Genomic DNA, 12,442 nt, shown 5'->3' with positions numbered 1-12,442 from the left:
ATAGTAGAAACTTTTTGTATTAAAGCTTGTTAAAGTTCTGGAAATTCTTGGTGAATTTCTTCAGTATAGAAGCTCTTGTTTCGGTGAACTTCTTTCTCAATTTTTTGTGCCATGTCTTCAGTTACAACAATAAGTTCTCCAGATCGTTCTTCCTACATCAAAGAGCCTATGCTATTTACGAATATTATCCATCACTCACTACAGTTTGACCATGAACCTAAAAAACTGTTTATAGCATATGGAAACCCAATAATTGACCGAAATTAATGTTTGGTGGTAATTGCTGAGTAGTGAGAGAGTGGCAATTACTGGTAGTTTCGACGTCATTTTATAGTATGTTTATGTATGTATATATACTATGTAATCACTGTTACTACAAGTGAATAGCAGAGTGAAAATAGAGCAAGATACACATTGATCATCTTAATCAAATGGATTTTCTGTTTAAAACAGATCATCAACAGATAATAGATTTATTTAGACTTAAGTTCACTCGCTTACACACTTTGCACTTTTTTTGAATATAAAAAACTATTTTTCTTCAAGCGTTTAATAATATCTATATTATTTTCGGCTACACAGATCGTAGAAATAACCTATTCTTTTAGTAGTAAAATAATGAACGCTCATTATTGTACTAGTAACAAAATAATCAGAAACGATAGCAACGTCTTATCATGGGCGTTGTAACCAAATAGGCAGGAACTGTCATTTAATTTTTATTTAATTTGATGTTTGTCAGTTTTCAAAAGTGTATTGTAAAAATGTCTGAAGAAGAAGAATTTCAATGCATTATTTTTACGCTTGAAGTAAAAACAGTATAAGTCACTCGGAGCAGAGGTAAACGCCTCGGCAGTGCAAGAATTTGGGCTCAACAATAATGATAGCCTTCTACTCTTAGTAACGTAATGTACTATTAAGTCAACTTATAACTATAATCATGTAAGTGTAATGCTCTCTACACTGGGAACTCAATAATCACTGATATCAGTAAGTTGATTGAAAGTTTGCTATATGCTTTTCGTGATGATTTTTCTTGATTTTAGGTCTCTTTTCTATGAATAAAGCATTAAATATTTAACATTTTTACATAATTTATTGAAATATTTTGAGAAGCCGAAATACGAGGAAACAATAAATTTTTACCTCACAGAAAAGACACCTAAAATCTAGACAAATCATCACGAAAGATCTACAAAAATAGGGAATCTCTCTTGACAGACGCTATGGAAACAGACATATCACAGACAAAAATATTTAGTGTATGCTCAGTAAAAAATTTTCGTAACGCCATCCGTATTTAAGATAAAGGGCGTTGAACAAAAAAAATCATACACATTTTTTATAATTTTGTACCAATATGTTTTGGAAGCTGATACATCCAATGAATTTGTTTTCAAGCCTGACTCTCATAGGGGGCGCTAGTTACACGGTACGTACCAAGTAGTATAGAACATAACTTCTCAATATTAGTTTTATTAAGCAAAATTTCAAGTGAACCTGAACAACATTCAATTTTATACCAAAAAGCTACTCTTGATAAAACTCGATACTGTGTACCGTTTTCGGAATATTCTGATTTGAAAATTATGAATCGAAGCTGGTATAAAGCATTGATAACGTTATTAATTATAATTAATCAGAAAGCATTAGTTGAATTGAAAATTTTTTGTCGCGTAAATGGGACCCCATTGATAAAACGGATATATTTAAAAAAATTGGGACTGACGGCTTTAGTTCCTTGTAGCATTTCACCAAAATCCAGTCTAATTAGTATAGAATCTTGCTATTGGAGGCCTTAGTATAAAAAAAACAATGATTTCATGATCATTTAATGCGGTTCGGGTACTCAATCTATTGTTTGTTTCATACTAAGGTCCCCAAAAGCTGAGTAGCCATAATTATTTGACTTTAATTTTACACGGTAATAGCATTTTCTCTGAGTTTGCCATGGAAAACTATCATTCATTGATAGTTATCACATTGAGTCAATAATAATTACATTTCTGAAACCTTGTTATTTGTTAAATTAGATATCGTTAATCAAAATTTACTCAAGTTTTGAATACACTGAATGTTATTAGGCGAGTGCAGGAAATTCTAGTGCAGCTGTTACGCGTTATGCAGAAAAGGTTCCTCGAAGAAACTTACCAAGTAAAAATACATTTAGAATCATTGAAGGACGTTGTCGAGAAACTGGGAATGTGAGACCTGAAAAAATAAATTCTGGTAGCCCATGAACAACAAGAAACATTAATAAAGAAAATTTGGCACTAAATTTAGTCGATCAAATTCCAACAATTAACGTAAGGAATGTGGCAAGACAAACAAATACATCTTCTTCGAGTACTTGGAGGATACTTAAAGGGCAACAGCTACATCTTTATCATTACAGACAAGTCCAAGAACTGTTGCCACACACTCCTAGTGTGATGAGAATCCACATGTTAAAAGGGTATCACATTGCCAACACTCATTTAAAGTTAATGTTTGAGCAGCAACTTTAGGTAACAAATTAGTAAGTTATCACATTCTACCTGGAAATTGAAATGGTGATACGTACCTAGATTTTTTAAGCAATCACTTATTTGAGATATTAGAAGATTTAGCGTTAACCGAGCGAAGATCTCTATTTTTTATGCACGATGGAGCTCCACCGTACTTTGATAGAAGGTGTCGTAGTTGGTTGAGAACTGTTTTCCAAATCGATGGATTGGTAGAGGTGCAGAAGCTCCGATTCATTAGCCTCCTCGGTTATGCGATTTAAATCCCTTGGATTACACAATTTATTCGTATCTTAAAGAAAAAGTTTATGCTACAGAGGTAAATTCACCTCAATAATTGAACCAGAATTCGACATCACTTTAATGACCCCATAGCAGAATCTCAACTATTTAGAAGATTAGTGGATTCTTGAGAAAAAAAGGATAGGCTTCTCTATTAGTGAAAACGGCTGACATTTTGAACACCTACTCAAATTGAATTAAATTTTATGCTATTTTCACACTGTGATTTTTTGTTTAATTGATACATTTATTATTACTTCACACCAGCATCGGTTATTAATTCATAATTTTCAAGTTGATTTCAAGTTTTATCAAGAGTAGCTTTTGGTGTTAAATTAAATGATGTTTATGTTCACTAAATCTAATATTGAAAAAGTTATATTCAATATCACTTTGTATAAACCGTGTAACTAGCGCTCTCTATGAGAGGCAGACATAAAAATAAATTCATTGGATGTATTAGCTTCCAAAATATATTCGTATAAAATTTCAATAGAATGTTGCCAGTAGTTGCGACAAAATCGTGAAAAATGTATTTTTCTTCAACCCCAAATATTTTTTAGTATTCTGCCTATTCTAGAGACAGGGTCACCTTTTATTGAGACTTAAAACACCCTGTATAATAGAAATTCCCATTTATACTGAAATTACCGTCTTTGAAATACTACTACTTTAGGAAACACCGCTATCAGCTGAAAGATTACGACATAATTATTTACCTCACATGGTGCCACACCGCTTTAATTGCCTCTGTTTTCTTTGGCTGGAAGAAATATGATAAACTGTGGCTGTTTAAGGCTCTAAATCAAAACTCAGGATATTGATATGCTATTTCATAATACACACAATGAATCAGGTCTCATTGGATCATGAATGATTCATTCGCTTATTCCATTTGACCGTTTAAAGGATATTGTCCTCTAAGTAGCGAATAAAATTTTCTTTAAAAGTGTTAAAACATCTATCAGGATCAACGTCAAACATTCAGGATTGAAATTGTTTTCAATTCTTGCAGAAGAATCGGAAAACCATGAAGCAGTCCATGTATGGTCTAAGACTGAATACTTTCCTGTGATGACAACAGTTTGCTGTTTTCTGATTGTAATCATTTGTGTCATTACATAATCAACACTCAGGTTTAGACATAATCTCTCACATTTGTACTGTAATTATTATTCATAATAAGTGTGGAATCTAGTCAGAACTTCTATCTCACATTTCTGTCATATTGATAAATATAAGTGTCAATAATTGACATTTTACACAAATTTTTCCCGAATTTTGTATTTTGGTTACGACTAAATCATTTTTTTTTGTTAAAATGGATATCGATTATGAAGACCTATATAAATGGATTGACAGTCACGTTATTAGTCGTCCCAAAAGAAACCTAAATAGAGATTTTTCGGATGCTGTACCATTAGCAGAGATCCTGAAACAGCACTACCCAAAGTTAGTTGATCTTCATAATTATAGTCCCGGAAATGCCTTCTCTAACAAAATGATAAACTGGGATACTCTAAACCGAAGAGTTCTGAATAAATTACGCATAAACCTCACCAAGAAAAACAAAGAAGATCTAGTGAATGGAAAACCGGGCGCCATAGGACAGTTATTGGCGATGATAAAATCAAAAGTAGAAAGTAAAGAAGCATGTGGTGATAAAGAAGCGGACGATAAAGTATATTATATAGAAGATACGACGAATTTTTCGAAGGAAGATGTAGTTCCTATTAAAATTAATAACGGTACTGAAATGATAGACAGAAAATTAGTGCCAGTAGAAACATTTGAGAAAATGGAAAAAGAAATTGCTGAAAAACAGGAAACCATTACTCTCTTAACCAATAAGGTAGACCATTTGGAAAAGTTATTAGCTATTAAGGATGAGAGAATTAAGGATTTAACGCAACAAATACAGTCTATTATTAATACTACTGGAGAATCCACCTCAAATTTAATGTCACCAAAATCACGATTTTTTAATAATATATTCTAGAATATTTTGTTCACATTAAATTTCAGTTTTTGCCGATTATAGTATGATATTATTATTTAAAAGCTTCTCTTTATTTCCTATAAATTGTACCACAAAATGGTAGAATCTGAGAACTGATTGCATAATACATTTTTGAAACAATTCATGAGAAACCATATTGCTCACACTTTTTATTGAATATCTGAAATATCTCGTATTTTCTCTTAGGGGTATTGGACATTGTAACAAATTGTTTTCAATTTCTATTGGGTTGTTTTTGTTACTTTATCCATACGAATCTTCACATTTAGTAGTTGATTTTGACTGTAGTTCAAGTAGAATTAGTTTGACTTAAAAAATATGATATCCAACGATACAAGCTTTTAAAAAGAAGAAAATGTGAAGATATTACAAACTAGTTCATCAGAATAATTATTGAGAATAATATTCATGTTAGTAACAATTAGTTTTAACAATAAAAATTTAAGATAGCGAAAATACACTTGTAAGCAAAAAAATCGATTCAAAATGTACGTTCGCGGTGAAAAGTGTCAATAAAAAAACTGGAGACTCTATTCTTTCTTAAATCTTAAACTATTGAAAGGTGTTATGATTTACAGTAAAGAAAATACAAGTTTAAATTCGTCAGAATAATAATTTATTCGAAATTAACCCATCAATATTTAGTGTTCCCTAATAACAATTTCCAATCGTATTTTTATGAATCGAATAAATTTCTTCACTCGATCTTGTTCGATATTTTCCTATTTTTTAGTGAATGATATTTTAAGTTCCGATTTCGTGGCTGGTCTAGGATTTCTAGCCCGAGCTCTTCTCACAAGTTCTTCCCTTAAATTCTCGATAGGACTTAAGTCCAAGTTACGCGCTGGCCAATCCATGGCGGCATTTTCGACATCCTGTAAATACTACCTCACGGAACCTGCAGTATGTGGACGATCATTGTTCTACATTAGGATAAATCTTTCGTCGATGAAACTGTCTAAGGAACGACGTGACATTTCTTCGATGTATTGGTTCGCCGTTAATCCCCCTACCACAAGTTCAAATAAAAACCAACCTGCCTTTTGATTCCATTCAATTGCATGCCAAAACCATCCAGGAACCTCCCTCCAAAAGCCTCTTTTTTGCAACAATGCGCGAATCTTTCTCCAGGTCTTCTGTAGACACGTCCTCTTCTATCTGTACCATACAGACGCCCTCTGCTTCCATTTGAAAAGATTACGGAGCCCCATTATTCGTCAGCCCAATTAACGTCTTCTTTGGAAAATCGTAGTTCTTGCTATTTCGAAACGAATATAAAATACATTAATTGAACCAAGTGGCAACTTGTCAATTTTTACTCAATAACCAGAGGCAACTTTTGTCATCATTGGATCGATTTTATAACGAGACGGTTAAAACAGACTGAGGGGGTGTCTTACATACCCTTCGAAATTTTTCATAAAAATCAATGAGTGGGGTGTGAGTGGAACCTTATGCCACAAATTGAAGGATACTAAAAATGAAGCACTTTGGTAATTGCAACTGAGAAATTGTTAAAAAAGTAGATAATTTTTATTATCATGTCGAAATTTCAACACAATAAACAAACTTCAATGTGATTAAAAATAGAATGTGAATGGTGTGAATGGTGAATCGTCGATTCGATATCGGATTGGAGGAAAAAAAGTAAATGTTTGTTATAAACGAAGAATTCCAACTTTCCTAAATAATCAGTTGGGTAGAAGATAATTTGGAAGAATGAATCTCACATGTTACATCGCGGAATTTCTGTTTAGACACCGTTATGCTAACTACACTGATCGCTTGCATGCGTTGGCTACAGTGATTCGCGATTTTCATATTAAATGTAGTTGTTAATTATTTTGTAATTGTTGATAATTCGTAATAAGAAATAAATTATTTTTTATTGACGTACGAAGTAATTATGAAACATTAAACTAAAATGATATTAAAAATGAAATTAATTTTTTTTCCGATCACCCCTTAAAAAAATGTTCCCCCACCTTATATATAACTCATTTTACCCCCTAAAAGGATCTGAAGTGCAGCAAAAAATTATTTTAGTAAGTTTGGGATGGAGGCCCACTTCTAAATATTTTGGAAATTTATTAAGATCAAATTGGAAGAATCCGTATACATTATAATTGTATGTAACAAATAGTTTCGAGTTCCAATATAATATAGTATAGGAGAAATTTAATCCAAATTTCTTACTCTCTCGGTATTATATTGCATAACCGAGTATATAAATGTAATAAAATGTATTGTAAGTTAATACGTTGATGATAATAAAGCTGTTCTGTCAACACATTCCAGTCTTGTTGACTTTATCTTCAGCTGTGTTTGATTCCTCGAGCTACCTCGTAATATGGGCCGATGCATTTAATCGGAAATACAGTGCAGTACTTCTAGTTTTCGCGATGGGTATTTTAGGTTTGCATCTATTATATGTGAGTGTAAATGTGGACGAGAACTACAATCGGAAATATTTGGTTTGTTGAAATACGAATTAAAATGAAAATAAGCAATTTATCTCTCGAATTTTGTAATTAAATGTAATTGAATTATTTCTATATACCAGTCACCAAAAATTTATTTATATGATTAGTAATAATCAGCATTTGATTGAATTTATTTAGATTAAACACATAGACAAAAAGAATCAATTTTTACTTAGAACACGCTAATATACTTGGGAAACTGTATCACCAGAGACAAATAAGAAATATTTTACATGTGGAAAATGAATATTGATTAATTTGTTAATTGAATCAGTTTGGATAGAGTAGTGAATACTATTTTTTGTTTTAAGCAAAGTGAGAAATAGCAAAGTTGAACGCTGAGTTTCAAAGATGGTTTTTATTTGAACGTTTGTACTCTTTATATCCTAAATTTTCTATTTTATTCGCTTTTCGAGGATAGGACTGAATATAAATGCTATTATGACAAATAGAAATCGCAAATCAATTAAAACAGAACAATTATCTGATGTATGATGAATAAATTTCCCCATTTGATAAATATTTCTTTTCCAATACAACTTTGAGATTCTGTTTCATAGCTTTGTGAAAAGATAATGAATGCTTTATCTATTAGTATGAACACGATGAAATTCTTAATTTACAATGTTGACGATTGAATTAGTAATAGACACACTCTTGTCGCAATCCTTATCAAAAATCCACGAATAATTCAACGTAATTTTCACAACACCAATAACACAGATTTTGAAATTGCTAAATATACTTTTAACAGTTTTGTTAATGCATTTTAGAAACAATAGCCAAGTGATACGAATGATGATAAATAATGTTCACATTTTATATTTCACAAATATGAATGTCTCGATAGATTATAATTTCTTTTAATAATAATTCTTAATAATTTCTTGAATTGACTTTCTTGACATATATCATAGTTTGATCTATTTCGACAGTCTAGTATTTAGCAGCAGGAACATTTGTTTCATTAAAATCATATTATCGACGTTAATTTTCTGTAATGTGATAGCCATCAAGTATAAATGTTAGCATTTGTAAGAAATGTATATCTGGTTATGACATCGCGTCCCAAACAAGTTCAACTTCATGAATTAACTGTACCATACTTGCAAATTCGACAGTCTATCGTTTCCCATACATGTTAGGTGTGATTCAAATCTGATGGCTATGGTGGCCACGGCAGACTATTACCTCTAGCTTCGTCTATACACACCTGAAAGGAGCATTATGCTGACGAGCAATATTTGAACTTGTTGTTTTCATGAAACAGGACATATAGGACAACTTCAATACAACATTACTTCAACCTAGCTCTCTTTATCGACGTCTCATTTATGGCTGTTACGGTAACTCAAACAGATTCACGATTAATCACTGTCATTTTGTGCACCAGATCAAATGCTGATGATGGTAGTTCGAAGCGAAAGGAAGCATTAATCGTCGACGGTGATGTAATGTAACAGTTCTCCAAACTATTTGTTATCAATTTTACGTGCATGACCTTTATTGCAGCTACTATACCTGTACTGAATATCATATAGTACTGAACATAGTGGCGCATTCGTTCGCAAAATTGTTTTAATTCGTAGTTTTTTTTTTAAAGTCCGGGAGGTGTTCCTGATTATAAAAGTTAAAGATGACACTTGATATCTTTTGCCGATATTGTTTAAACAACGAAAAACTAAGTAAACCAAATGCATTTTTTGCAATAAATTAATTTTGTTTATATTCCTTACATTATTTCAAATAAAAAGAAGTCCTCACAATCACTATCGTATCTCCAACCCATTAATTGTTTTGAATTTTTAAAAATTATAATCGCCGAAAATATTAATTTTCTTGGATACATATATTGAAAAATTCTTAGCCTACTATAGAACAAAACAAAATTTCAATGTCAAAATATTTTAATTACTAGTATTTTATTACTCTTACAACGAACCTGCAACGTCTCTACACCTTTCAAAAAACATGTTTCTTCTTGCTCTGCAAACCAGACTGGATCGTACAAATGTACCCAAGTCTCATCCATAGTAACAATTCGGTTTAACATTTGGGGATCCATTTTGCAGCAATTTTTCTCATGTCCAAATTGACGTGAACTATATAATGAACGCGTTCGTATGAAATATTCATTGCTTCATATAACCATTTTAGCCCAATTCGACGGTCTGATAAAATCATGTCATGAACTGCATCGATATTTTCGGGGACTGACACAGAAACTGGCCTTTCCGATCGGTCATCATCTTCAATGGAAAATTTAGCTCTTTTGAAACTTGCAGTCCAATTTTTCACGGTCGCATACGAAGTACATTCATCGTCAAGGGTATTAAGCATATCTTCGTAAATCTGCTTACCCCTTAACCCTTTTAAATACAGGTACTTTATGATGGCTCGATACTCCAATTTTTCGATGGACATCTTTTTTCTTTTAATTTATTGCGTAACTCTGGTTTACTTTTTTGACGTCAAACTTTGTACTGACACTTATATATATAAAATATTGTTCGTTGCTATGTTGACGCAATATTTTGTTTATTAATGGATCTGCTCTAGGCTAACTAGGTATCAATACATCCTCGTATATGTAAAAAATCGAAAAGCTATAATTTTGAATCCTTTATACAAAATATCAACTATATTAAGCAAAATAACCTAAATCACTCTCACAAGTTTTGACAGCACAAGTAAAGTAGGTACAAAAAAGCGATAGATCTAATTTTAAAATATAAGGATCATGTTAATGCTTTGATCTGTTTAGGTATTGGCTCAAAAATATTACCTGAACAAATTATTTATATTGAAAAATTTTATTTAAATGTATTGTGAAAAGAAGGGAAGACTGTTGACGAAGCACGTGGAGTAATATTCCAACGAACATTAGAAAAAGGGATCAATTTGTCGAAAATTCCATGCACAGCAGATGCTTTAAAATTGCATACTTTACGGTCCTCGTTTCAGGCTTATATTTGGAGAAATTCTGATCAGTTTTAATGTGAACCCTTAGATTACGCTTGTTTTAGTTATGTTCTGTGTGATAACCAAATAAAACCATTAATTGCAACAAAACCACCATTAACTGAAGACTTACCAAAACCGTGCAATTGTAAAAAAAAGTGTGCAACGAAAGCTTGCTCGTGTCAAAAACTAAACCTGGAGTGTATGGCGTTATGCGGCTGCTCTAGTGAATGTTGCCAAAATCGACGTAGAAATTAATAAAGTGCGCAAACTATAATTTTATGTAAAAATTATATTTAGTTTTTCGTTGTTTAAAAATTCCATGTGTATGTGTTGAAAACCTTTTGATGATAAAAAATACATACTACAAATAAGATTCAGACAATATAATTGTATCCTTCCATTATTTTTATACTAACTAAACTGTGTCAACGTTATATATTTCTGTTCTTTTTATATTTCAACTATAATGTTTAGTTTCGGGAGTTTTTATCTGAAAATACTCCCTATTATTTCGTGCTTTGGTGAATGACTCATATATATTTTGGTATTTTTATATATAAATATGTTATTTTTCATGTCATTGTCTATTGTATTATATGTTATATAGAAAATAATGTTCATGTGATTATTTATTCAATCTTCAATGTAATTTAACGGGTCCATTAGAAGAAATCCTATACAATAATCAGGCACTTTCACACGAATTGCAGAACTCAGTTAACCACTAATATTGAACAATCTTGGATAGAATAACCTTAAATAAATAAAGATTTAATGGATTTCGTATCTCTACTGTTTATTTTAGACGTAGTGATATTCAACCCTTGATCATTGGTGTACGTCGACCTCTCAGCGTCTTTTTTATCAGTACATATTTAAGTCGAATGACTTGCGTCTTTTACTAACCACCCCAATAGGGTTTTTGTGGGTAGATAAATATCTTACTTTTAAAATTAGGTAGTTAGTTTGTCATACGGTACAATCAGTTTAACATTGGAGAATTCATAATAAATTGGTTAGGTACCCTAACCGTGAAAGTATAGATTAATTAAAGCGGCCAGGTATTTGTTATAATTGTTTGCTAATTGGTAAGCATATAATTAATTGTTCCTGAAGAATATATTGTGAAGACAGATTAATTGAGTTATTTTTAGAAAATAATACTTGTGGCAATGGAATAATGACAAATTTGAGATACATCGAAAATAAATTCAACCAAACTTAGAAATTGTTTCAGAATTCAGTATCAGTACATGTTTTCAAAATCTAGTGAGGAATTTAAAGATCTTTTATAGGAAATTTTTGATTCTTGGTATCGACCGCTTCAGTAGAATAAAGCTCCCGCCTGTACATTTTGAAATGCCACGAAAATAGAAAAAAGCTGACAACATCATACTTAAGTATTAAAGTGTGACGACCGTTGAGCCGTTCCTAACACAGAAAAAAGTTGTATATACGATTTTTCCATTGAAATGTTTTCAAGAGAACATATTATTGTGTCAGCTATGATCCTTTATGATTTAAAGGTCGATTCAAGTTTTTAATGGTCTCAACGTGCATGATAAAGTTTGGTGTTATTTTGAACTAATCAATTTGACATGATTCTATAATTTCCCTTATATATTTTAATCCCACCGTCAAACCTAGATCCTTACATATTCTCAGTAAATTTTCCAATATTTTCTCAATAAACTATAAAATTTTTACGTAATTTTCATTATTAGCTTCCGAGATACAGGCTGATAAAGTTTGGTGTTATTTTGAACTAATTGATTTGTCATGATTCTATAATTTTCCTTATATCTTTTAAACCATCAAACCTATGAATTTTTAAATGTACTCAATTAACTAAGGAGTACTTCTCCATACAATATCAAATTTTCACGTGGTTTCCTTTGTTAGTTTCCGAGATACAGGCTGATAAACTTAGGTGTTATTTTAAACTAACCGGTTTGACATGAACCTCTAACTTCCCTTATATCCTTCAAACCATCTAACCTATAGATTCTTACATATTCTCAGTAAATTTAAGAGTAAATTTTCAATAAACTATGAAATTTTTACGTAATTTTTATTGTTTGTTTTCGAGATACAGGCTGATAAAGTTTGGTGTTATTTTGAACTAATTGATTTGTCATGATCCTATAATTTCCCTTTTATGTTTTAAACTATCAAACCTATAGATTCAA

The 12,442-nt window shown here is 31.4% G+C and overlaps 2 protein-coding genes across 2 annotated transcripts in view; both read left to right on the top strand.

The window, feature by feature from the left end:
* LOC130442642 (homeotic protein labial) overlaps positions 1-12,442 on the top strand; it is a 65,068-nt gene that overhangs the window by 24,616 nt on the left and 28,010 nt on the right. The gene's annotated exons all lie outside the window — the stretch shown is intronic.
* Positions 4,108-4,932, top strand: LOC130442643 (sperm flagellar protein 1-like). The gene has a single exon (XM_056776940.1). It carries the CDS (start codon positions 4,108-4,110, stop codon positions 4,783-4,785), a length of 678 nt encoding a protein of 225 aa, XP_056632918.1. The 3' UTR covers positions 4,786-4,932.

This window comes from Diorhabda sublineata, chromosome 4 (assembly GCF_026230105.1).
Source record: "Diorhabda sublineata isolate icDioSubl1.1 chromosome 4, icDioSubl1.1, whole genome shotgun sequence".
NCBI classification, from domain to species: domain Eukaryota; kingdom Metazoa; phylum Arthropoda; class Insecta; order Coleoptera; family Chrysomelidae; genus Diorhabda; species Diorhabda sublineata.
Note: the sequence above shows the minus strand (reverse complement) of the source record. Positions and strands in the feature narration are given on the sequence as shown.